This window comes from Dysidea avara, chromosome 9 (assembly GCF_963678975.1).
Source record: "Dysidea avara chromosome 9, odDysAvar1.4, whole genome shotgun sequence".
Lineage (NCBI taxonomy): Eukaryota > Metazoa > Porifera > Demospongiae > Dictyoceratida > Dysideidae > Dysidea > Dysidea avara.
Window position 1 is genome coordinate 4,156,376 of NC_089280.1, and position 27,047 is coordinate 4,183,422.

The 27,047-nt window shown below is 40.1% G+C and overlaps 4 protein-coding genes and 1 long non-coding RNA gene across 8 annotated transcripts in view; 2 read left to right on the forward strand and 3 right to left on the reverse strand.

The window, feature by feature from the left end:
- The window catches only part of LOC136266190 (TNF receptor-associated factor 2-like), a 95,196-nt gene that overhangs the window by 21,781 nt on the left and 46,368 nt on the right, over positions 1 to 27,047 (reverse strand). For all 3 annotated transcript variants that reach the window (XM_066061189.1, XM_066061188.1, XM_066061187.1), the window contains exons 3-7: positions 23,055 to 23,091; positions 19,990 to 20,094; positions 14,465 to 14,629; positions 14,343 to 14,414; positions 7,286 to 7,348 (exon numbers count right to left, since the gene is read on the reverse strand). In XM_066061189.1, the coding sequence (XP_065917261.1) occupies positions 7,286 to 7,348; positions 14,343 to 14,414; positions 14,465 to 14,629; positions 19,990 to 20,094; positions 23,055 to 23,091 (442 nt within the window). The remainder of the gene's footprint in view (positions 1 to 7,285; positions 7,349 to 14,342; positions 14,415 to 14,464; positions 14,630 to 19,989; positions 20,095 to 23,054; positions 23,092 to 27,047) is intronic.
- On the forward strand, positions 5,696 to 6,717 carry LOC136266198 (piggyBac transposable element-derived protein 4-like). The gene is made up of 3 exons (XM_066061200.1): positions 5,696 to 6,276; positions 6,330 to 6,387; positions 6,441 to 6,717. Exons 1-3 carry the CDS (start codon positions 5,802 to 5,804, stop codon positions 6,571 to 6,573), a joined length of 666 nt encoding a protein of 221 aa, XP_065917272.1. The 5' UTR covers positions 5,696 to 5,801; the 3' UTR covers positions 6,574 to 6,717.
- Positions 7,556 to 13,086, forward strand: LOC136266196 (uncharacterized). Its single transcript, XM_066061197.1, has 7 exons — positions 7,556 to 8,038; positions 8,095 to 9,317; positions 9,370 to 10,073; positions 10,121 to 10,348; positions 10,400 to 10,628; positions 10,863 to 10,916; positions 11,053 to 13,086. Exons 1-2 carry the CDS (start codon positions 7,874 to 7,876, stop codon positions 9,238 to 9,240), a joined length of 1,311 nt encoding a protein of 436 aa, XP_065917269.1. The 5' UTR covers positions 7,556 to 7,873; the 3' UTR covers positions 9,241 to 9,317; positions 9,370 to 10,073; positions 10,121 to 10,348; positions 10,400 to 10,628; positions 10,863 to 10,916; positions 11,053 to 13,086.
- LOC136266195 (uncharacterized) lies at positions 11,340 to 13,507 on the reverse strand. Its single transcript, XM_066061196.1, has 2 exons — positions 11,794 to 13,507; positions 11,340 to 11,703 (listed from the first exon to the last, which is right to left on the reverse strand). The coding sequence occupies exons 1-2, from the start codon at positions 12,868 to 12,870 to the stop codon at positions 11,410 to 11,412; spliced, it is 1,371 nt and encodes a 456-aa protein (XP_065917268.1). The 5' UTR covers positions 12,871 to 13,507; the 3' UTR covers positions 11,340 to 11,409.
- LOC136266553 (uncharacterized) lies at positions 23,992 to 25,654 on the reverse strand. Of its 2 annotated transcripts, none has more exons than XR_010706165.1 (7): positions 25,387 to 25,654; positions 25,114 to 25,337; positions 24,965 to 25,065; positions 24,676 to 24,915; positions 24,564 to 24,620; positions 24,451 to 24,512; positions 23,992 to 24,394 (listed from the first exon to the last, which is right to left on the reverse strand). It is a non-coding gene; the product is annotated as an uncharacterized lncRNA (long non-coding RNA). The 2 variants fall into 2 exon arrangements; XR_010706164.1 differs by having other exon boundaries at positions 25,392 to 25,653.

The following is a 27,047-nucleotide window of genomic DNA, read 5'->3' on the forward strand; positions in this document are numbered from 1 at the left end:
AACTCTGCAGTAGACAGTGGTCCTATCTTGTGGTTGCTATGATGTTTGACATTGTGGATAAATCTGAGGACATACGCTGACACTCGTAGTAGCCTTCGTAGGGTACTGTATTTTGACACTAGAACAATGTTATGGATACCTGGTATTGTGGTGCTTGAATGAGTTACCAGTGTGCATGTATCTGTGACAAGTTCTTCTTCAACTTGTAAATGCAAGACTTCACTGACGTTCCAGGTGGGCCATTGGGATTCTTGACTCAACCAGTCTGGGCCATGGTGCCATAAATCAGATGTTTTGAGGCACTGAGAAGATATCCCTCTTGTTAGGAGGTCTGCTGGGTTGCATTCAGTGGGACAGTAATGCCAAGTGAAATTGGGTAACAACCTGTGAATCTCATCGACATGATTGGACACAAACTGTTGTAGTTTCTTCTTGCTGAGTAACCAATGTAAGGTGATTTGGCTATCTGACCACATTGTAACATCAAAACTGAGATGGTGAAGAGACTTCAATACGAACTTGCAAAGGCGAGAACCAACAACAGCTGCCATTAACTCTAGTCTAGGGAGAGTGTGGCTCTTCATTGGGACTACTCTTGTCTTAGCCATGACAAAGGATGTCTGATCTCCCTCACAGATGTACATCACTGCTCCGTAAGCTTTTTTACTGGCATCGCAAAAAACATGTAACTTCTTAGGTGCATCACTCATAGGCGTTAGGTAGCACCTCAGGAGCAAAATGTCTGTGGTATCCTGTAGATGTTCAACAATCCTTTGCCAAGTGTCCACATGTTCCTGTTGTAAGGGCTCATCCCAACTTACACCACATCGCCACAACTCTTGCATCAATATGCTGGCTTGAATGGTTACAGGTGCTAGAAAACCAAGAGGGTCGTATATCTTGGATGATAGCTGAAGTACCCTTCTCTTTGTGATAGGTTGGTCCTTGAGGTCAAACTGTGTCGCTATATAACCAATGGTATCTGTAGACGTGTTCCACAAAAGACCCAACAGATTAACAATTGTGTTATTGTCTGCCGTGTCCTCTTTAGCAGAAAGTGTCCGTAATTCTGTGCAATTCGATGCCCACGCTCTCAAGTTAAATTTGGCATCATTCATTATGGACCTTGACTCCTTGTAATACTGTACAGCTTGTAAAGTAGTCATACAACCAGAATGATGTTATCAACATATAGATTATTCTTCATGTCATCTGCTACAGGAATGTTGTAGGTGGTAAGGTGACGGCAAAGGGTAGCATGGAGCATGAACGAGGAGCTTGTGGACCCAAACAATACAGTCTTAAAGCGGTACACTACAAGTTCACTCTCTGGGTCAAGAGGTGGAGCTAGCCACAAAAAACGAGTATAGTTCCTGTCTTCTTTATCAAGACGGATGTGTAGAAAGGACTTTTCCAGATCAGTGGAGATCCCAATTGGGTGAGATCGAAAACGAAGGAGAATGCCACACATATCAGTCAAAAGCGAAGGTCCAGTTAGAAGACAATCATTCAGACTGAGATTCCTTGATGAATGGAAACTGCAATTGTAAACAATCCGGATTGGAGTTGTTGGCGACGCCTTCCTAACTGGGTGGTGTGGTATGTAGCAGACATCTGCTGCAAGATCTGGAACAGGCACCCTCTCAATAAAGTCTCGTTGCTCTTGCTCTTGGATGATTTTATCATAAAGTTGAATTCTTGACTTAATTTACGGGCCAAGGAGCGTGTCTTCTTTGTACAAACAGTGTAGTTGGATAGGAGGGCTGGGTGGTCCTGTTTCCAAGGAAATTTGACACAGTAAGCACTGTCATCTTCACGTTTGATGTGAGACTGCAGGTAACGATCAAATATGTCCTGGTCTGATGTGTCAGTTCCTATATCTGTACTTGTGAGTTCAGCCTCCCAGTGGTGTGAAAGAGTATCCTCCTCAATTGGTATGGAAACATATAGCACACTAGTCTCAAGCAGGGGGGTGGTTGCTGGGGTGAGAGGTCCAGAGAGAAGGTACCCTAACTTACTGCATGGCTGTTGGACCCTCACCTCTTACGATATGGTCACCCACAAACTGCCAGTAATAGTCTGCACCAATTAATAGGGATATCTCAAACATGCTGTCCTTCGTGACTGGGTTAGCTAATTGGAGACCATTCAAATGTTTCATTTGTAATAACTGGGTGTGGCAGGTGTTCTGCAAAGGTGCAGCGATCATGGGCATCAACAAAACTGATAGGGTGATATGTTCTCCTGACAGTGTTTCAACATCAATGGTCGTCACCCCTAGCTGTTTGAAGGCTGTTGGTTCTCCTCCAAATGCAGAAATGTTGATATTTTCACAGTTGTGTGGGGAGATTCTGAGTTTCTGCGCTAACTTGTAGGACATAAATGAGCGTTGTGCCCCCTCATCAAATAGTATATTAGTGTTTGTGCGCCTTCCATTAACACAAACTGGGGCTACTGCTGTTTACAATAAGCAAACAGAACTTTTAACTGGTTTAGTTGTAGAGCCTGGTGGAACGATTGCAGCAGTGACGGCTGTTGGATTGTCTGATGTTGTCTCTGTTGTGGTGGTAACTGCTGTCTTTTGTTCAGTAGTAGTCTGTGAAGTGGTTTCAGGCTTTACCGTGATGTCTGGTGGTTTGGTAAATTCAGCACCACAAAGGCTAGAGTGGTGTTTCTGCTTGCAGGACTTACAACTGAACTTTGATGTACACTGTGAGACTCTGTGGTGTCCCAAGCAGTTAAAGCAATTCTTTTCCTTCTTTACTATTTCAAGACGTTGGTTAGGATCTTTCACTTTCTCACATCGTGTTGAAGGGTGTGTCCCTTTACAAAACAAACAGCTACTCTTGCTTCGTTGTGTATGGTGACTATTAGTGTTGGTGTGGAGAGCAGTGGTCATTGGGTCCATATGAGTTTCATAAGAGTTCTTGTGCAAGGGTGACAATACAGACTCTAGTACCCCTATCTCCTTCAGAATTGCTTCTTTGAGTTGATTAATGGTCCATTCAGAGTTGCCATGTTCATGGGCAAGATTTCTATGGATGTCAATCGGTAATCTAGTCAGTACGATAGGGACAAGCATAGTTCCATAAGATTCCTCAGTTGTTCCCAGGGCTTTCAATCCTCTGATATGTGTCTCAATCGTATCATAAAATAGTTGCAGACTAGACAGGGAGTTGGTTGGGCTAGCAATTTCTATGAGGGCTTGCATACGTGCTTGGACAATTTTGTGTGGTTGACCATACTTCCTTGTCAGTAAGGCAATGGCATCGTCATAGTTGCTTTCTGTAAGTGGCAATCCTGCAATTGTCCTTAAAGCATCTCCGTGTAGCTGTGCTTTTAGGTAGTTAAACTTCTGTATCTTGGTAATTGAGGGACAGTTGTGCACAGCTGTGTCAAAGGAATCTCGGAAACTTTGCCACATTAATGTATCTCCTGAAAAGGTTGGCAAACTTAGCTTGGGTAGGCGACTTACAGGTTCTCTTGTAGGTACTGTTGGTGTGAACACTGGAGCAGTAGCATCTAATGGGCGTGAAGCCGGTGGAGGTGGACGAGTTGACTCCACACGATGCTTAACCATGCTGACATATTCCATAATGGTATCTTGGATTTCTTCTGATTCTAAGATGTCACTCTGTAGATCATCACTGGTCTGCAATGCTGCAGCTATTTGAGTGTTCAACTGTTGTAACACTACTTTCTTCTGGGTTAGTTGTTCCATATGACAAGTCAGCTTAGCAATGTCAGGGTCTGAAAGGGGGTCATCTTTCTCTAAAACATCGTCAAGTTTCTTAAGAGTGCGTGTTACATGGGAGCGGTAAGCTGCAGTTCAGACGCTGGATTTCGTCCATGGCAGGTTCTTCTGGAAAGGAAGACTACAAACAATAAATGTTCAATTGAATGAAATGCTTGCTCTGCGGGTACCGTTTGAATCCAATGCCACGGTACCAAACATTTCCGTTTGAGGTTAGAAGAGGTCAGAAGACTGCTCGAGGTTACAAACTTCGCGAAGTTACTTGCGTCACAGCACCATGTTACAGATATCTAGGAGGAGTGTTTCATCAACTGGTAGAGCGGAGATGATCCAAGCGCCAACACGTGCCAAGGACTTTACTACTCACGTGACCCAAACTCAAAACCACAATTACATACATACATGATACCTAACCTAACCTAGTACATAAATGAAAGTCACAACAGTAATCTAACTATATAGAGTCGGTCAATCCTCGACACATGGGGCAGTACTTTGACAAATAAGTGTAATACTAATAATTGCTTGATGTAATTCAATATAACACATCAAGCTGCTATTGAGAGCATTATACTGTAATACATTCACTTGTTGGATTAACCCTTTCGATACCATGAACGCACTGGTGCGTTAATTAAATTCATACACATAACTCCATGAACGAACCGGTGCGTCTTCCAAGTTTCTTTTGAACTGTCACACTCACCATACAAAAATAAGCGTCTCTGTAACAATTTTCCATTATAAGCACCTATACTGCACTTTTACTAAAGGTATTTTTCGTGGTAGAGTTGAACAATGGCGACTGGATTTCCTTCATCTGATATCGGTGCCTTTATGGTGTATTTATCAGAAAGTGACGATGATTTGGACTCTTGCACCGAGTCTGATATTGTTCTTGGTACTGAGGAAGATTACAGTCGTTATTCTTCCGGAACAGAGTACAGCCACGAGGAAGAAGACAGCGATTCCGAAGAGACATCTGCTGATGACAAACCGGGCCCTTCTAGTCGATTTACTCGTGAAAGGGAAGCACAAAGGGAGGTTACAACTGCAGACAAACCTAGTAGTGATGAAGACAATAGCCACGGCAAAACCAGTGGTGAATCAGAGCAGTCTGAAGAAGAACAGGAACCACATGCTAAACGCGCAAAATGCGTGAAAAGAAAAGGAAGTGTACCAGAGCGTAAGTGGAGTAATACAGGGCGATTTACACCCAAGGCATTGAAATCTTTTGATAGCACACAGTGTGGTATACAACCATCTAATAAGCTTCCTGCTGATGCTAAAGAATCAGAGTACTTTACTCTTTTGTTTGATGGTGAATTAGTCTCACATGTTTGCAAGGAAACCAATAAGTATGCCAATGCACTTATTGCTGACCCTGAATACAAGAAAAAGGCTGGGCTTTCCACTTGGGTTGCCTGGCCAGATTTACACATTTATTGCTGTTGTGGTTTTGATGGGGTTGATATCAAAAAGACAAATGCTGGACTATTGGTCCAAAGATGAAGTGCTTTACACCCCTTATTTTGGGAAGGTTATGGACCGTAATACCTTCTTCCAAATTTTGAAGGTATTACATTTTGTAGACAACTCCAGTTCCAGTAGTAGCAGTGAAGATAGAGTTTGGAAGGTTAGACCAATTCTTGATGGCTTAGTACATAATTTTACTGCTGCCTTCAAGCCTTTCAAGGATCTCTGCATTTACAAAAGCCTTCTTTTATGGAAAGGAAGGCTTTTTTTCAAGCAGTATATAACTTGTAACAATGGATCCACTCTTTCCTAATGCCTCATTGTGAGTATATTCTATTTCTTTCCCTCCTGAATAAACAAAAAATTTCAGAATGTATCTCGTATATGCGTCACACAATACATACAGCTTCACTCCAAATCGATTTCGTTTCGAAGGTTACTTAATCCTTATTTAGAACAAGGACATGTAATATATGTAGATAATTTTTATTCAAGTCCTGCACTATTTGGTCACTTGTTTTTTAGTAAAGCAACTGGTGCTTGTGGTACTGTATGACCTAACAGAAAAGAAATGCCAAAGTTTACAAAGAAGCTAAAAAGGGGAGAGATTGACTATTATCATAGTGATGAACTATTGGCTTTGACTTGGCATGACAAGCGAGATGTGCGTATGCTATCAACCATCCACACTCCCATTATTGTTGACACAAATAAAGTGCACCATAAAACAAAGGAAACAATACACAAACCCCAATGTGTTACCGATTATATAAATTCCATGGGAGCAGTGGACAAATCTGACATGCAAATAAGCTTAGCCGAATGTGTTCGTAAAACCAGAAAGTGGTACAAAAAGTTGGTTTTTCACCTTATTGACATGGCAATGTATAATGCATACATTTTATATCAGCACAATATTGGTAAAAAACATAGTTTTTATAAGTTCAAACCGGCAGCAGCAAAGCAGATCATCCAGGCACACTCCTCCAGTAGAGAGACCTCAGGACGTCCACGATCATCAGGAGAATCACCACTATGTCTCACTGGTAAATTTTGCTGTCATATTTTGTCATGTAGTACATTGTTTTATTATATGTAGGTCAACATTTTCCTTCTCGTGTGCCTGAAAGAGTTCAAGGCTCACGGACAAGAAGAAGGTGTGTTGCCAGATGTGAACTACACAACAATGTCAACTTTTGTTACACTATAGATGTCATGTTTGTCAGCATACTACTCATAAGACTCAACATCGTACTGACACAAAGTACATGTGCGTTGAGTGTAATGTTGCTTTGTGTGCTGAACCATGCTTCATGGAGTATCACACTAAACTGGTTTATTAATTAGAAGCACGTAGTTAGTATATACATAAGTTAGTTATAATTGTGTGTAAATATGCATATATTATCATGTAGTAGTTAGTCATTGTTTGTATGTCTTTTTGTAAATAGACGAGACATTGTACACATGAGAAACCTTAGGAGTTGTATTTATTTTGAATAATTTTTGATTCAGCTATTTTTGGTTCAGATTGTACAAAAAAATTGGATAAGACAGTATAAAAATACTGTATTTCGTCAACGCGTTAAATAGAGGTCGTGTAACCCCCCAAAATCACCCCCAGAATCCATACAAGTCATTTTGTCTTGAAGTATGTGCTATAGTTAATTTTTAGTCAAATATTTTCATGAATATCATTTAATACCACTGAGATAGGAATTTTATAAAAGTAGTTATGAATTTGGTCAAAATATCCTGGTTTAAGTGATACGCAGACTTAAATTAATTTGGTATCGAAAGGGATAATTATATAATTATTAAGGATGATATTTTTGGCCAAACCTCTAATATACAGTACTATCATACTATATTATACTATTGGTGTGGGCTTGGGAGTATATCCAACTGAGCAATAAACTGTCACTGAGTTATTAACAATTCTTCACAAGAAAGAGACCAATTTATAATTAGTCATACCTACACAACTATCATCGGTCAATTATGGTAGCATAAACACAATATCACAATCAGACTCAAGCACTAGTATGTAATTACCTTAAAACCTGTATCTCCACACACACACTTGATGAATTCGCATTCGTTGATGTGTTGGAGAAACTGGAAAAAAAGAACATGTGATGTCATATCAAGAGCACATCAAATCCTATGGACAAGAGAGCGTGTAACTCCATATATTACTAAATAAATCCATAAGGCAAAATTCAAACATGGCATCAAGTGTTACTATGTATATCATTGGTTACACCATCATTATACACAACAGCAAGAGTTCATAATATCAAGAGTAAATAATGGAAGAGAGAGTATCTAACTGCCGCATAGACCATCAAAAATGAGCGCGTAGAGTTAATCGGATTTGTTAGTAAAATCTCGCAAATTATGGAAGCATTGATTAGAGGCTTATCAACACGTCTGGTACAGAAGACAGCCGCGCCTAGACGAGCCGCACAGCAGTGCGTGGTGCTATGGGGCCTACGTGTGCTGGCAGAGAGTGAAGGTCGGAGCGGTGAAATTGCAGACGAAGTGATTCCCAATGGCTCCTCTACATATTCTATGTTTCGGTCTACGCCTCAGACGTAACCTTAGAATTGTCAACCTGAATCTAGTTACAGAGGCTCACTAATGCCTGAGAGTGAAGGACGGAGCGGTGAAGTTTCAGGCGAAGCGATTTCCAACGGTAATGTTGCCGCATCTACGCAGGCTACCTCGCAGTCTACGCCCACTACGAGTGTTGTTGGAACCATCAGCCTTACAGACCATGGCGAGAACCACCAGAGAGACAAAGAGGTGAGCTTGTTACTACTTAAAAAAGCTTTATTTAGTAAGAAAATATGTTCATTCAGACAGGTTGTGGCGCTCTCTATTTATCCGCACGAAGAGACATTGTGAGGGACGACTCTGGCTCGATTGAAGCCAGTTTTATTGCTGTTCAGCAGCAAGAGAGTGAATGTGAAACAGATGGACAACTGTTTACAACCCCAACCAGCGGGCACGTGGTTACACTGGCGAATGAAGCTAATGATGATGCGAGGAGTGAGCACATAGTGAGTAGTGGCCATCATGATGAAATTCCTTCTGTCTCAGTGGAAGATCAAGAATTATTTTTGACTAAGATTTTTGATGAACTCAGTGGATGCTTTCCTGACCTTGTATTCACTGTTAGCCAGGTACACGATGCCGATAAGTTGGTTCCTGTGTTACTAATCACCCAGCGTCGGCTTTTCAAGCATCCTCCATTTGGAGCTGTGTCTCGTGTTCAGATAGCTGTACACTATAAATCCTATACGGTGCATGTGCTGATGAAGGAGTGGAAACGTTCTAGTTTTGAAACTGTGGCAGAGATCAGGGAGTTGTGCCAAATTATTGAAGACAAGTCAAATTTCAAATTCTGCCCAGGTATTGAGCCGGATCACTACAACAAGGAATACTATGATGTTATTCGCTTCCATGTCCAATCTGTGCGACTTCATGATTTCCCCTTCCATCGGGTTGATTCTGTAAATTGCAAGATGTTATTTAAGCTGGCACACAATGACAGAGAAATGGAAAAAGATGCAATAGAAGTGAAGTGTTCTGCATGTAAAAGGCTTATCACAGATTTGGAGCATCAGAAAGAGAGAACAAAGAAAGAGACTCCAACACGGAAAATCAAAAGGCAGAAGCCTTCATCCAGAGCACGGCTATCATACATGAGCCCAGCTAGTCAAGCCAAACGCAGGACACTTGCACAATACGAGCGAACGAATAATATACAAAAGTTGCAGAAGTATGAGGAAAGTGAAGTGACCCTTGATGATGAACAGCACAGTGAAATGTGTCAGATTATGGAGAATATAGGGACACATGATCTAGAGATGCTTTACAAAGAAGGGGATGAGCATGGTGTCAGAAAAGTTATGCAAGACATCTGGATCACAGATAAGGAACGTCAAAGGAATGAGTTTGCTAGCGACCAAGCTACAAATAGTACGTTGTATAATGAAACTTAAACTCATATGCAAATAACTGTGTTATGTAGGCAGTGGTGGATGAGGAAACCGCTGGAGTATGATAACCATACGCATGGGTAAGTTGTGTGTTTAATTTCATTGTGTGTTTATATATATATTTTACTTCAGCGTTAGCCGTCTACATAAGAAGCCCATCTGCTTATGAGGCTTTAAAACAGTTCAGCATTCTCAAGCTTCCTGCAAAGTCCACACTACAGTCTTATACCGGGACATTTATACACGACCCTGGTGCTAGCACTACTTGCATTGCCGAGCAAGTTACTCGATATTTAGTTTACAAAGAAAAGTGCAGACAACTTGGAAAACAGGAACCTAAAGCTGATGGAGCTGTCATCTTTGACGAAGTGAAAGTTGCATGTCAACTGGTATGGAATTCTCGCAGCCATCAGCTGGTAGGATTGGCAATGACGCCGAATGACTTGGCATCTCTGAATGATGTATACGCTTTACTGAAAAGTCCTGAAGCCAACAAGCAGACTTCCTACATTTTACAGTTTATTTGGAGAGATCTAACTAGTGAATTTGACATTGTGGGTCCATATTTTACATCACCATCTACTGTGGATTGTCAGTTTGTTGTAGCATGTGTATTTGAGACCATTGAACTGCTCCAGCTGTATGGTCTTAAGACAAGTGTTTTAGTTTGCGATGGTGGATCTGCTAACGTTGCAGCAATAAAGGCTAATCATGGCTGCCATGGTGCCTACTCGGTGACAGAAGATAGTGAAGATAAATTCAAGGTGACACCTTGGATGATCAATCCTTATAATCCACCCCAGAAGATCTTTTGGCTAATTTGTCCATCACATCAGGTAATTAATATGCTAGTGTTGAATTCAATTTTAATTTTATTTTACAGCTGAAGAACATGGTAAACGCATTGTTTTCGTCCAAATGAAATGGTACGAAACAATTTAGACGTGGCGACAATCTAATGTTTGGATGGCAAACAATTATGGATTTATACCAACGAGAATTGGCCAGAGTTAGTCAAGGTTGCACCAGGATGGTCCCTTGTCTGAAGGAAGCTCACTGCTTACGCGATGCGTGGACAAAGCTGAATGTCCATCCGGCCAAGATCATGCAGGTGAGCTTTAATTTCATTTTTGTTTATGAAATACCCTTTTTTGTATCGTAGCAAGAACAAGTGTAGGGGGAACTTTATTGGTACACCCACCAGGACCCATTACCCGAAGATGTGTTAACCGCTAAGGAGACGTTGTCGTATTTAGAGGCCTGCAATTTACTATTTGAACAAGGATTTCTGAGCCACGACCGAGTTAGAAGTGCTGATGCAAAAGTTCTGAAGAATATTGACAAGGGCTTCAGTTATTTTACCGATTGGCTAGATTCCATTTTGAAAATAGGTATGTATACATGTTTACACTGAAACCTCTCTTAGACACTTCATTGAAGCAAGAGTAAATTCCATCATTTAGTCTTGACTAAAGGCAGGAGTAAGCATCAGGCCTTCCTGTATATCAAAATAGGACCCAAAAGGTATACATTTTTACCTCAGAAAGTAGGTTTCCAAAAATTAATGATCAAAGAGAGGTTCCACAGTGTACTTGAATGTTGTTTACCAAATGTTTCTTGGACAGATCCAAACTTTTCCCACACTTCGACCACGCAGAAGTCTTTTCTGTCATGGCAAAGTAAGTCTCACACCATTGCACATACATACACGCTCTTCCTTTACTAACCCTTGATACTATAAATTGAGCCCTAGTTCATCTTTATTGTGCATGATTTGTGTAACAATTCTTGATGTCGTGTTTACATTCTTTATAGCTTGGGACCTCCTTCGGATTGATGTATACAGCTTCAGAGCTCTGTGTCAATGGTTCAGAGAGACATATCCTACATATTTTATATCTCCACTACGTCTCTCCGGGTCAGCAGTCGAGAGCTTATTCAGCCAATATAAGCATAACGCTGGAGGCAAATTAGATTCAGCTAACTTTTCCACTGCCAGAGCTGCACATCTTGTAAAACAATGTTTTACGGACCATCACAGTGGAAAGGGATACAGGGACGACACATTGAGTACAATTGAAATACCCCTATCAAGGAAGAAATATAATAAGAAAGATTCACACAATGATTAACACAACATGATTGCACAAATTTACATACATACACTGTGTATCATTTTCCTTTGTTATTGACAAATTTACTTTCTAATTTTGTATGTTGAGCTAGTAACATTGGCCTTAAATTAGTATCTACAGTAGACGCTAGTCCTTTTTTGGATGCCATTTGCTGTTTAGTACTTGAAATGAATTCTTGGATCCTTGTGTTGCATAATTTGCGAGTGAAAACAGTGAAAACATTGTCCAGTGCCTCTGTGCTGAATGTATCCATGTTTGGCAGTCGCTTTGACAGAGTAGACAGAAAGCATCCCTCAAGACTTGAGCACGATTTAATCTTTTCGTGTGCCGCCTACAAAAGACATTCTAGTTTAACAAACACAGTTTTACATATGTGGCCGTACCAGGTGTAAATTCCATTTTTACACTTGGACATATGTACCTTGATTATTTGTCCTCCATCCCCTTCCATTTTTTCCTCACTAACAACCCCTTTCACTACTTCATCTACTTGTCTGATAAAAGGTATGAAGCTGATGTCAGGGAAGTACATGTAACCTCGGTCACGATACTTCAGATATTCGGGTATTTTGGATTTATCTTTTGTATTAATAGATTGCAATATTGTTATCTCTTGTGACAACTTATCTCTCTGAGCATCACTGCAGCCCTTAATCTGTTTATAGTGAAGGTGAAGCATGTCACATAGTGCTGCACCACCAAACCTAAAGTAAACATCATCACCCTCAATTCCGACCACAGTCTTTGATGATCCAGGCTCAGAGATCAGACTGGTTTGGTACTCCCTTGCTCGCTCTAGTAGGACTGCATAAATAGCCGATGACATAGATATCATCACAGGGTTACTCTCAACTGGTACATCATTTACCTCACAAAAACTCAACCACTTATTTCGCAATGATACCAGTGAGCTTTCACTGGTTTCGTCAAAATTAATACAATCCAATGTGTACATTCTAGGCAACAAGAAAGCACTGCAGTACCGATGCCACTGAAATTGCAACTGCACAAATGGATCAGACTCTTTCTTACACTCCACATATAACTCAGAAAAACGGCAGTGGTGGTGAGTTGCAATATCCTGGAGGAGCTGCTCATTTTTACACAATGTATCTGCAAAATTCTTCAATTTTGTGCTGAACAACTGAACTTCACTCAGTCTCACGTTAACAGCGTCTGCTAGAGTGACATCGTCAACGCTATTTAAATGGCGCAATAAACTTTCCCTCTCCTTTTTATTCAAAATCTTGCGTGTTCTTTTGGTTACTGGCGCGTGGTCTTCTTCGTTGTGGTGTGTTGCTTCCGAGTTGGTGGTAGCCTCGGTGGTAGCGGGTCGTTTCTTTCCTTTGGCGGATCTCGGTGCCGCTGGCTTCTTCGCTTTATCTGTTCCTGTTGATGAAACTATCTGGTCACTCCTTCCTCTTCCACTGCTGGTCCGTTTCGCTTGTTGGCAAGGGTTTTTCTTAGCACTGCACTTCCTTCTCGTTGCTGGCTTCATTGTCAGACAAATCACGTGTGACGTGATTTATAAAATTAATCACACGCGCTTTGCGTATAAATTACGTTTGGAGCGCCTTATGCATGCTGGTTAATCGTCACCTATCAAGGCGTGGTTAAAGAAGCCTACCGATGCCATCAGGACTTTACGCGCTCATTTTTGATGGTCCATGCGGCAGTTAGATACTCTCTCTTCCATTATTTACTCTTGATAATATATATACTAAGGAGAGTATCCTACTCTCATATACCCCTGTAGAAAGGCGTATCGTGAAGTTATGACGTAACACTTCTGAGTTCGCCCGTTTTTCTTTGTATAATTAATGATGTCATTAGTTGAACACGGTATCGATTGAACGCGTGCCTACCAACGTCGTTAGCAACCAAATTAACTCCAGCTCTAAGCGTTTCTCACCCAACTACAATCGTTCCTTCATGGGTTAAGACCGCTTCGTAGGCGTTTCTTACTAGGCCATTCGTGAATACGGCTATCCTGAGCATCGCAAGTGTGAAACGGTGTAAAAGATTCTTACACTTTTACGGCTTCCAGTACGTCACAAACCACAACATCTTGTCGTTACGTCATAACTTCACGATGCGCCTTTCTACAGGGGTATATGAGAGTAGGATACTCTCCTTAGTATATATATTATGAACTCTTGACAACAGGAATGTGCAAAATGAACCACCACTTCATCGTATTCTTCAACAGGCAGCCATCAAGTAAAAGGATAACTTTACAATGATCAAGTTAAGTAACTTCACATCACCTGTGAAGACAGAAAGACTACCCTATTATGCCTGTGCTACTATTCTTCTGTTGTGCAATTCGACTTCATTGTTTAATGTCCTAATAAGGAAGTTTATAAGTTACTTTTTATACCACACAGCAGCCATGTTTGAATTTTGCTGTTTACAGAGTTACATGCTCCTTGCCTATAGGACTTGATGCGCTCCTGATTCTACAGATGCCATTCAAAATTATTGTGTAGGTGGACAGAAGACTACTGCCAGTGTTGCATATCAGTTGTGCACTTCAGTTATGCACCATTATAAGCTACATGATTAGCTAGAAACTTAAAGCAGTGAAGCAGACCTTGCAGTGCTTATCAAATGATGCCATGCACTAACACACTCAGCATGCATAGCAACAAGTTTGAATCTGGAGACAATTTTGGTCATACAACAATGGTAATTGCTCAGGCCCAGTACTCATGCCAGGCCCAGTTATGCAGTGATTGCTCAGTTCAAGTTCAGTAATTAGCCAAGCTCAGGCCTAGAAAAGAACGAGCACCAGAAACTAAGCATAAAGGCATAGTTTATTCTAAAATATCAAAACTAATACACATTAGCAATGGTATGCTGCCTGGTAACAAAATATTATCATGACTATATTGTATTATTCAATACTGTGGAGGCTTCTGTACAGTGTTCATATCCACATATACCACATACATACACCGCTCTTTTTACCTCTGATGCTGGTACTTTCTTTTTACAGTTCTCACACACTTTAGGAGCATTAGGACACAGTTCAGTGTGTTCCTGTAAGTATCACCACATCACCCACAACACAACACTACCATACTACACACCTGTAGTTCAATGAAGGACATCTTCTTGCCACAATCCTTACACTGCACTTGTCGATGAAGACATTCCTCCTTTAAGTGTAATTCTAACTCTGATAGTAGCACTCGTTCCCCACATCCACGATTCTCACATGCTATTACCTTGAACTGGCAGTCATCCAAGTGTTTCTGTAAAGTAAGTGTACAGATAGTACTTTGTAGTCAAGACTTGTAAGGTACACAAATAAAAACCATCATTAACTTATGCATCATTGGTACCCAAGTGAATTTCTATAGTGATATAACATTTACCTTTGACTATAACAGAATCCAATATAGAATGACTAAGTCAAATTGTTCACATGAATATGAGCACGCCTAATTTCCTTAAGCCAGGCGTGCGGCCACTACAGGCTGGCTGTGGGCACAAACCTATTTTCCTGAAATTGTTTTCTAAACCATTTATGTGTATGTGTAGTATGTCTGTGTGTGTTGCGTGTGTGTGTGTGTGTGCGTGCGTGTGTGTGTGTGTGTAGTGAGGCAGCATAGCCAAGTGGTTAGGGCATCTGCTGGTGATCAAAAGGTTCCAGGTTCGATTCTCAGCTATGCCACTTTGGTGTTGTTGTTGTTTCTTTGAGCAAGAAACTTCACATTGCTTCAGTCTACCCAGCTGTTAATGGGGACCTGGTGGCCTAGTGTCAACTGGGGAAGCAGCCCACCCAGCTGTAACATCAATGGGTACCTCGTATTAACTGGGGAAGCAAATGCCCAACTGTCCTTGTCTCGCTTAGTGGTGTTGAGGTCGTTGTGGAACTTTGGGTTCCGCGACCTCTCTCCATGAGTCCTGGGCAGTCCTCCTGCGGGTTACTAGCCTTGCCCCAGGAGGATTTGCCTGCACAAGACTCAAGCGCCTGAGTGGTGCACAGGCATCCCAGTGCTGGTTCACTGAGCAGCAATAACTGTGCTCTGTATGGCTGCGATAGGCTTTGCTTTATCTTTGCTTTTTGTGTGTGTGTGTGTTGCGCGTGTGTGTTGCGCGTGTGTGTGTTGCATGTGTATGTGTTGCGTGTGTGTTGCGTGTGTATGTGAGAGAGAGAGAGAGAGAGAGAGAGAGAGAGAGAGAGAGAGAGAGAGAGAGAGAGAGAGAGAGAGAGAGAGAGAGAGAGAGAGAGAGAGAGAGAGAGACAAGTAGGTTTGGTCAAACAAATTATCTTTGTCAATTGGGTTGCATTTTGTCCAGCTCAAGTGACTCTCATCTGCTGAGATCACAGGCATCACACATCATCACAAATCAAAAGTTTGATTAATGCAGTCAAACATACTCAAGAAACTTACGTGGAGCCATCATGCTCACCATTTGGGAATGTGTTTGCGGTTTGTAGTAAGGCTGGAATGAAGGTAAAATTTTAACCTCTCAAGCTTCTTTCAAGAAAGCTATTGAGAAAAACATTGTTAATTAGTGATCAAAATTGATGGGTGTGCACCCATATGGTCTCACTTACTTTACTACAAATACTCGAGTACTTGGCCCCATGTCTGATTTAGATATACGTAGTAGTGATGCATCAATAAGTGATTATCCAAATGGCCAATATTGGGATTCACTAGTATTAGATGAATAAAAAAATTGGAAATTTTAAAATAAGAAATAGGGATCGCTGAAAAAAGCCACAAAACAAGAAGGGATTGCTGGGGTGGTAATGTAAACCACAAATCCCTATTATGACTCTGTCATAAAGTTTTATTTACATGCTCTGTCATTTTGAAGTGAGAAGTGTGTGGTTTACATTACCACCAACAGAGAGTCAAAATAGGGATTTGTGGTTTACATTACCACCCCAGCAATCCCTTCTTGTTTTGAGGCTTTTTTCAGTGATCCCTATTCCCATTGTAAAATTTCCAATTTTTTTGTTCATCTAGTTTGTGTACTTTTTATTAATCCAGTAAAAACTGTTGTGAATAGTGTAATTTTGCATTCTGCATAGTAACACCGTCAACATTTCAGTACACACATGAAACTGATCAAATTGCAATGTGCATACAGACTGAGAGTCTCCTAATATGAGCTACAATTTACATTACTGGTGCCTTTAACATAGGCGATTCTAAGGGGGTCCGGGTGGGGCTATCCCCCCCCCCCCCCTGCTGAAAAATAACTTTTTAAAAATCTTGGGGAAAAGTTGCAGTATAGATTGGCATTGTTATTTTTAACATTTTTCATGTTTTTAGCATAATTTTAGGCTGTCTTCAAGCCTTCAAATTGCAAAAATCCTGTAGCTTCTGGGGGTTGCACCCCCAGACCCCTCTGAAATTCTGCTTTATATTACAGCTATACAACAATAGTCATGCTGTTCCCTACTTGGCCCCCCTGTAGGTCAGGTCTAGAATTACCACTGGCCTTTAATAGCTACCAAATTCAGCACAAGGATTGTTGTTATACACTTGACTGCATTATATACATCAGGGTGAACTCCTTTCAGACTGGAAGAGGGCATAGGTAACACCAGTATACAAGAAAGGCCCGTGTACTAATCCATTGAACTATAGACCTATATCATTGACTCATATTTGCTGCAAGTTGTTGGAACATATCATCTCCTCAGCAATATCTTCTCACTCCATTGACTACAATATCATGTGTACAAATTTAACACAGATTTCTTTGATTGATACTGGAGACTGTGGTGAATAGTGTAACTTTGCATTCTGCATAGTAACGCCATCAATGTTTCAGTACAAACATGAAACTGATCAAATTGCAATGTGCATACAGACTGAGAGTCTCCCAATATGAGCTACAATTTACATTACTAGTGCCTTTAATAGCTGTCAAATTCAGTGCAAGGATTGTTGTTATACACTTGACTGCATTATTAGAGTATTTACATGACTGCTCTATTAGAGTATTTAATCTGGATAACCCGCCCACGTACAATAATCACGGATCGAAAAAACCACCTTGCAACAAAGTTATCAACCCAGATCAAACTTCCTGGCCTATACTGAGTTTAATAAAGACAGATCCTATTAGCCACAAGCAGCACACATCAAAAAAACCTAACTTTGAATGCAATCTTGTATGGCTTCTCGAGTGTAATGGCATCTTGGCAAGAAGTAACGGCCCGGTTTGGGCTGTTTCCATCCGAAAACGAAATCAAAAATAGGTCATGAACATGCAAAATGATCCATTCAGCAAACCTTACTACTTTTTATCCCAGGATTCTCCTTGTAAACTTTGCTATGCCTATGAAAGAATAATAATAATAATATTATGAAATAATAAGAATCAAGACACACGGTAGTGTGTTGTGCGGCCCAAGAAGCCGGCGCGCCACACCGTGAGTATATTTACAGGAAGAAAGTAAATGTGATTTTCACACCTTTGTAGCTCCATGATTCCTTATCCAATTGAAACCAAATTTACTACAGAAGTGCCGGGTAGGTAGGGGAGTCTACATTCCAAATTTGAAGAAAATCACTCCAGCCATTTCCGAGATACGAGCAGCCAAAGTTTGGATTTTTATCTTCATTTTTTTCTTTTTCTTTTCGCACACTTTGCAAAATTCGCCATAAAACATGAATGCGCGATCCAATCAGGCTGAAATTTGGCACACGTAAAGGGCTCATTAAGGCGAATCTCAGTACCAAGTTTGGTAGGAATCCGATGAACATTCATGAAGTTATGACTGATTATTTGCGTAAAATTAGGTCGAAGGACTGTCACGCCCACAGGGTAAACCGCTTGAAGGAATGAGCTGAAAATTGCTATGTAGATGGAGTAACTATCGTAGGAGTGCCTTTTTGTGGTTTGAAAGGAATCCAGTTAAAGGCCATCGAGATATGATACAAAACCCAACCTGTGTCAAAATTATGCAATCAATTTTTATGAATAAAAAAACTATTAGTTTTCACGCCTACCAGGCAAACCCCTTAGAGCAGTGAGCTGAAAATCGGTGTGTAGCTGGAATAATTATCATAGAAAGTCCTTGCAGTAGTACAGAAGAATCGGATTACAAACCACTGAGTTATGATTCCAAAGCCAACTACGTGTAGCATATGCGAGATGGAGATACTCTAATAGAACAGTCACCCTAATAGAGCATTCAGCTATGTTTATAACTTACTCCATTATAGAATTATATTACATTGGAAGTTATTCCGTAGGGAGTTCAGCTACAAACAAGTCACCCTGTAGTCAGATCAGCTAGAAGAAGGTACCTAATAGAGAGTTCAGCTACAAAGAAACCATCATGTAGAGAGTTCAGCTGCAAACAAATCACCCTGTAGAGAATTCAGCTACAAACAAATTGCCCTGTAGAGAGACAAGCTAGAAGTTACCTTGTAGAGAGTTCAGTTACAAAGAAACCATCGTGTAGAGAGTTCAGCAGCAAACAAATCCCCCCAGTAGAAAGTTCCACTATGAACAGATCACCCTGTAGACAGTTCAGTTAGAAACAAGTCATTCTGTAGAGAGATCAGCTAGAAGAAGTCACCTTGTAGAGAGTTCAGCTACAAAGAAACCACCATGTAAGAGAGTTCAGCTGTAAACAAATCACCTGTAAAGAGTTCAGCTAGAAAGAAGTCACCCTGTAGAGAGATCAGCTAGAAACAAGTCACCCTGTAGAGAGTTCAGCTAGAAGAATTACATTGTAGAGAGTTTAGCTACAAAGAAACTACCATGTAGAGAGTTCAGCTGCAAACAAATCGCCCTGTAGAGAATTCAGCTACAAAAAAATCACCCTGTAGAAAGATCAGCTAGAAGAAGTTACCTTGTAGATAGTTCAGCTACAAACAAGTCATCCGGTAGAGAGATCAGCTAGAAGGATCACCTTGTAGAGAGTTCAGCTACAAAGAAATCACCCTGCTTCATCTTTTCTTCTTCCTGTGGTAAACAAAAAATCATAGGTTAAAAAGCCCTAAAGCCGGCCATAGGCCGACTTTGGGGTATACAAATACAAAAAGAAGTGATATCTAATCCAAAACAGCCAAGCTGTAACAAAAGAGTGCAGCCCTCAGAAAGGCTATGGTGAAAAAAGATGTGAAATCCAAGGTGGCGGCCAAGAAATGGCTGTGATGGTAGGTTAATGGTAAAAATTTTAATAACAACAATTCAGGTGAATTTGGTGCCGCTTGGTCTTGGAACAAAATTCACCTGAATTGCCGTTATTAAGATTTTTACCATTAACCTACCATCACAGCCATTTCTTGGCCGCCACCTTGGATTTCACATCTTTTTTCACCATAGCCTTTCTGAGGGCCGCACTCTTTTTTTACAGCTTGGCTGTTTTGGATTAGATAATAATAATTATGAACAAACAGGCATATTTTAGTTTTGTCTGAAATACACATACTGTTTCCTTTTCACTTGATACTTACTAGTGGACCTATACTCATTGCAAAGAACCACCAGAGGGTCGTTTAGTGTTGAAGGATGCTTATCAAGGTGGTTTTTAGGTGTGCATTCTATTAGGATTTTTGCAAAAAACATGGGCGATCCCTATTATGAACCCACTATTGTGGTTCATGATAAGCATAAAGGTTAGACATACCATCAAATCCTTGAACAATCCTGCCCAATCACATCCAGCCTGGTAGTTCTCACATTTCACTGTGAGTTTAGCAATCTCTCTCTCCACAGCATAATCTGGCCATACCTGTAATCATATATTTATGTATTACACTAGGTTACCTCGCAGCAACTTATCTATTAGCTTGTGAAAATGAGCAGCTTTATTATGCCATATAGAGAAGTAACATTACTGAAACACGAGGGGGGAGGACAAGCCCATGTGAATTCACAATAATATGTGCAAACACTGAAAAAAATTCACATGTGCCAATGAGCCTTATCCACAATGACGTTTTATGACATCACGAGAATAAAAATGGCTGCGATAGTTGGGGGACTGTTATACAAGCGCCTATAGAGAAAAATTTTTGATTGCTCATATTTCAGCCAGGAAAGAAGATAACGAGTTCTAAACAAAAGGTACAGTCAAGTTTTACATAAGATATTACGATAAACGAGTTTTGTCGCATTTCAAATTTTTTTTCTAAGTAGCGTGCATTTACAATAGCTTTTGTTACTTTATAACCATACCTGTCGGTTAATGGCCAATATCTCCATGCCTAGCTGAAATATGAGCGATCAAAAATTTATCTCCATAGGCGCCTGTATAACAGTCCCCCAACTATCGCGGCCATTTTTATTTTCATGATGTCACTAAACGTCATTGTGGATATGGCTCATAGTCTTTGTACAAAAGGTAGAGGAAGTGGCGCAACAAGGCACGATAAATATTTCAGTTCTACTTTGTTAGTTGTTTGCAATGGTGTCATTCTCGACTGAAAAATCCATCCATTATGGTGAAATGGGGCTTATAGTGATGACAATGCATGGTTTTCACGCTACAGTGGTTTTTGTAGTCTCGCCATTTTTATTATGCATGCGTGTAATTTTAAACTGTCACGATTGAATTCAAACCAATCATGACTGAAGATTATTGTTGTAGAATCGCAACTGTGTATCATTGAAAGGCTCACCAGAAATACATTACAGTTTTTAAACAGTTTGTACGGTTGGTTTAAAATCCGTGCATGCGTATTTCAAAATGGCAAGATTACAAAAAAACTGCTGTAACAGTAACAGTGATTATAATAAGATCATTGATGTATGATCTGGTACTTCCAACAAATAGTATCACTGCATAGTATCACTGCATTCAATTTAAGCAAAGACTAGCTGGTCTAGCAACAATTATTAATGTTGATTAAGCTATTTGTTTGTTGTTTGTTTGTGCATCATACTCTTTTCAGAGGTCTGCACAGTAATAATACAATACAATAATAAAAACATTTTAATTAGTGCTTCATAGTGCATGTGGGCTTGACCACGTTATGACCCCTCCCTCCCCCCAACTGAATCAAGCATCTGAGCATGCTGCATTATAAATCTTTATAAATTTAATTGCTATGCAGTCTCATGGCTTCTTGGATCTCATATCACATTAGCACATGTCTTAACACTGGTATACCACTGCATACCTATGTGCACTGAATGTGCATGTGCATAGATATCTTTGCACTCCTGAGATTGCAGCTTGAGTACGTCATACAGTATGGTAATATCAAACAGTATGAATTTTAGCCAATATTCTGAAAAGCAATATAAAATAATATTATCAAGCCGATAAATAAAGCCAATCTGATATGTTAGCATGGACATTTTCTCCAACAATTTGCACTCTAAATTTTTTTCCATAAATAGATATTATGTACATCTGTATCTGCTACTTGCTTACACATGTTACCGATCCAATACCGATATGCAAAAACAAGGTCGATATAGCCAATAACCAATAGCAAATCCAATTATCAGTGCACCTCTGCATCCTAGAGACATAATCACCTTTACAGAATAATATTAGTCCACCTAACATCAGAAAATGCTTACATGCGACTGGATATAGAAATTTTAAAAGGTCACCCAAAATCGAATTGTGACTGGCTGAGCAAAAACTGGTCATTTTTGCACATACTTCAAATTTCATTTTATTACTTCTCTGCTATCTACATATAGTAACAAAGGAGTGGACAGCCAAAGTTTACGTCTTTTGAGTTGAATAATTTTGGAGTTATAGCGTTACACAGTTAGAAAAGGAATAAATTCAATTTGTACAGCAACAATATGGCAAATAAATTACAGATGTTTATATAATCATTCATTGAACAAGGTACGAAGACAAGACTTGGCTCAGTCTGTTTACCATGAACTGGCAAATTGAAGAAGGTGTAGTGTTTTCCCTGTATGTCTTTATGTGGGCAATGAAGAAAGCCATTCCAACAAAGAAATGATGACAGTAAACTCAAGCATCATAAATAAGCACCCATACCTCACATGCCTTTTGCTGTACAAACAGGAAACAAATTAGTCTCCATGAACAGGCAAATCAGATGGAGTACAGGTTTAATTAACTTGAGCTTTGTTTCAATACATACACACACCAAAGTGATTAAAGTGTATGTAAATTTTTTATGCTGCATGCATACATATGTTTATTTCAGTATTCCAGTTATGTTTTTAGAATTGTGCGAAAATAACCAGTTTTCACTCAATGGGTCACATATTTCATCTGTCTGCCAGCCTGACCACATTCGCAAGGCTGGAGGCCTAGCGAAGCAGCATACAGGCACCATTTTATGCCACAATAACAAACTCACCAGTGGCATGCGCCTTTTGATGTTCTCGTGAGAGAGTGCGCCCTCTGTGCCTTTTACCTTCAATCAAGCTGGTCATTATCTTCTTCATGCAACGAAACCGGGCTACCAGGATTTTTGATAAGTATTTGTGCTCTGAGCCAAACTGACCCAACTCAGATATCCACTGCTCCACTAGAAGTACACCACTGGGCCAATCACTTCAATATTGAAGTGTATTAGCCACAAAACTGAATTAGTGCTGAGAAAATTTGAGCAGATACCATAGGGTGTCCGGCTGTTTTGTGTTTACACTAGGCCAATAGAGCACCATATTGTCTTATATCAAATATCCTGACGATCAACGAATCATTGATTTGTTCAAGACAGACATTTATACATTAGACTGGTAACTCACCTCATCACTAGGATCAAGTTCATTATGATTGGGATCTCTATAAAAACAAACAACTTATTATGCTATTTTTAGACAATATTAACCACATAACTGTGATGGAATTCCCTGATAATATGCATACAGTGGAGAGTCAATTATCTAAACTAGAAGGAGGGAGGGGTGTTCATATAACTGAATAGTACATAAAATCAGTCATTCATTCATTTCTCTAATAGAGCATACACTTTTTGACAAAATATTCTAATTAAGCAGCCAACTTGATGTTTAAATGTTTAGATAATCAATCAACTCTCCACTTCACAATTTAATACAATAGTACCTACTCATGAAGAACACAACAAGAATTGTCCATGCAATATTACATCTCAAATATACAAAGTAACAAGAAAGTGGACTGAATACAGCTGCACGTCATATGCTTATTGTACGTTGAGTAAAGTGACAAAGGCTTGGAATATTTGTAAAACATCTAATTCACAACATCATACGGCCAACAGTACCAATTACACATGGCAAAGTTATTGAAGGCAAGGATTGATCCATAGCTGTGGGTAGTTTTTAAAGGACGATTCGACTAAACCATAGAGGAGTTAATCACTGGACTTGACCAGTAAGTACGAGCTGCTGTCATCAAACTGAGACGCAGTGTAACACATCCTATAGTACGTTCGCGTTGAGCTGAACCCTCAAAAACGATTAATAACTTACGATTGCTACATCGCATGGGCCTCCTGTATTGCTCGATATGTAGCGCTTCTCGATCCGCTAAAAATATATTAAAAGCGCTTCATTCGAATGTAAGACACTCCAGTTATGACACTGTAAAGTTTCGCCATACATTTTCAATGGGGAAGCCTCTAAAGCGCGGCCCTTTGATGGTCATGTTGACACATGTTTGTGGCCAAGCCAGACGTCACACACCCGCCCTCAACACGCATGATTTCACCATCCGTTATGTAAGAGGCTGTAATACACTTTTACAAGAAAAATAAAACAGATTTTGTGTGTGTAAAACAGAGTTGCATAAGTAGAAGAGCTGGGGCCACTGTTGCACTATTTAGAAGATAAGTGGCCTGCTTATATTTAGGTAAAAAACTTCTTCAGCCTCAAAAGAGAAAAAAACCAAATTATAACAGCTCAAAATCTGTTATTCAGCATTGGTGTTCCTGCAAGTGAGCCAAACAACATGTATTTTATTTCACATTCACCACAGCTGACTATCGTCTTCTGTTCCCATTTAGTCAATTTGTCATTTTAATCCTTTTCTCATCACTTCACCACACATGTACACAGTTTTAACAGCCAGCATTTTGTTTTTGAAGTTACATTCCCAAAAAACTCTAAAATTTTCAACAAATGAAATAATACTGTTTGTATGAATTTGGGCTGATAGTACCTGTAGTGACTTCCAAACACTCCTGCACTGATTTCATATACAAGGGATGGTATGTTCAACTTCTGCTAGCACAATAAAGCAATGGTATTTTTTATTAAAGTGCACACACTTACACTTCATCTGTATTTTTATGTACTTCACAGAGTTTAATCCCAGCTACCCGATGACTCCTGGGGAACAAAATCAAGTTGTAACACCAATGCTGCAAATATCAAACAATCTTACATCAGATGAAGTAAGCCCAGAAGAAGACTTGGACCCGTTGCTGCTAGTGGAAGATTCATTAATACCACCATCACCATCTTCACTATCACTGCTGATTTGGATGAGGAATTGCTCTAGAAGTTCTTCATTACCCAAGTCTCATCCAAATACACAACTGGTCTTCCTTCAGTTCTGTTGCACCTCGTTCGTCTTTAATATTTATGATGCTGATGGACTGTGCAGGGCTGCTCATAGCATACCCTGCATATACGTGTAGTGACATTAAAGCACAAACAGTTTCAATTCTAACCTCTTGTCATTAATCGTCTTGTACTTAAATCCCATATCACTCAACACTCTTTAAAGCAATGTTCTACCCCCAGAGAAAACACCATCATTCTTAAGTTTGGCCTAAGACGGAGTACGTGACAAAGTTCCAGGTTTCAAAATTTAACTTACCAAAATCTTTGAGAGCGATAGATTTCCTTCCTTTCGTACAATGAATGAATCTTGTCTGACAGTATCTGGGTCAAAACTGTCTGCATCAACATGGACTCGTGAACATTTGTACCTGACGATTACAATTGAGCGGGCTTGTGCAAAGTGCATTTTGTATCTTTTTCTTGGCGTAAATAAACCACCTTTCTTGCGGTGCTCCATTCTAATAGATGTCCTTGAAATCTCTGCGTGGCGTAATGAATGCCAAAACCCAGCAAAGAAGGCATTACATACAATACCGGTGGCCTTCGAGATTCTCTCCGTGATGTTGATAGAAATTTTACATTTCTTCGCTTCTTGCTTAAAGTACTCCCATAGTTTCATAAGTAGATACTTCGTTTGGCTGTTTAACTTCTTTCCAAGGGGGGTTCGCTCCGCACTCGCTGACGGTGCACTGGACGCCATATTCACAACAATTAAGTGCGCGCCCGTAACATGGGCTTACGAATAAATGCGTCATAAACATTATGTTTAAAGCCTTTGATCTTGTATGGCTTCTTAATCAACAACCCAGGATTCAGCTCAACGCGAATGTACTATAGTACACAGTTTATCCCAATGTTGAGATGAATTGTGGTCCACTCCCAAGTTACAAAGTAATTCGAACATAGACATTTTTTGGAAGTTTTATTACATAAAATGATTTTTTTTTTTAAAACTATAGTTGCCATGAGTTTTCTTCCCTTACTACATGTTGAGGTGGGCATAATGTATTTCATGGACTGGACTCACGGACTGAACTGGAAACAGCCTTTAAATAATAATCCAGGCATTAACCATCTCTTGTAACATTAGACACTGTGTACCAATATCGAGCTACAACTGCTGGTACTACTCTTCCTCACAAGTGATGACACTAGTGCATGCAGTAGTCAATTGGAATACATTTATGATACATGTGTAATAGCAGTGATAAAGTGTGATAGAGGCTATTGTTGTAGTGTAGGCTACCTTTTGTTGCTTTAGCACTAATGTTAGGGCTGTAGAGATGAGCCAATAATTACACTTACACCCTGTTCACACTATCCCGGGTTAGCCAGTGTTTTCAACTCGGGTTATTGAACTCGGGTTGGCACTTGTTCACACTACTGCATCTGACACGAGCTCGATAGTGCGAACGCCGAATAATAAATAGCTAAGACAAGCACACGAGCTTTTGATTATTTAGGTACTTAATAAAAAGGCACTAGAATTGTAGCGAGGAAGCATAGAACCAGCTGAAATAAGCCGTACAATGTTAGAGACACCATGTTCTAGTGGATGCTCCTTTCTCCAGGATTATCAACATGTCACTCGAGAGTAATTGTCCCAAAATCTACTAGACTACGGTATGTTGTAGCCATTGTGAAGAACAGTTTTAGAACATAGAGTATACTCACTGTGTGGCCAACAAAAGCAAGTTATATTGTTAACCTGAGTTTGCCAGCTCAAAATGCATTCACGCTGTATGCTATCCCAAGCCAACTCGGGGCCAACCCGTGCCAGCCCACCTCTCCTTGTCATGCCGTGCTGGACCCGGTTCAACATGGCTCGACTGATTCACACTGTAATTTATTTCGAGTTGTGCCATGGGTTAGAGGGTAATGTGAACGGGGTGTTAGCGGGTAGCTATAGGTGGCACCACTGGATGAGGTGATGGGGCTATGCAAATATTAAAACTGGCTCATCACTACAGCCCTGACACTAGTGCTAAGTACTGAAGCAACAAAGGAAAACATCTACACTACAACAATACCCCTTGTCACTGTTATTACACATATATCGTAAGTGTATTCTAATTGATTACTGCATGCGCTAGTGTCATCAATTGTGAGGAAGAGCATTACCAGCAGTTATAGCTCGATATTGGTGTCTCCAGTGTTTCAAGAGATGGTTAATGCCTAGATTATTGTTTA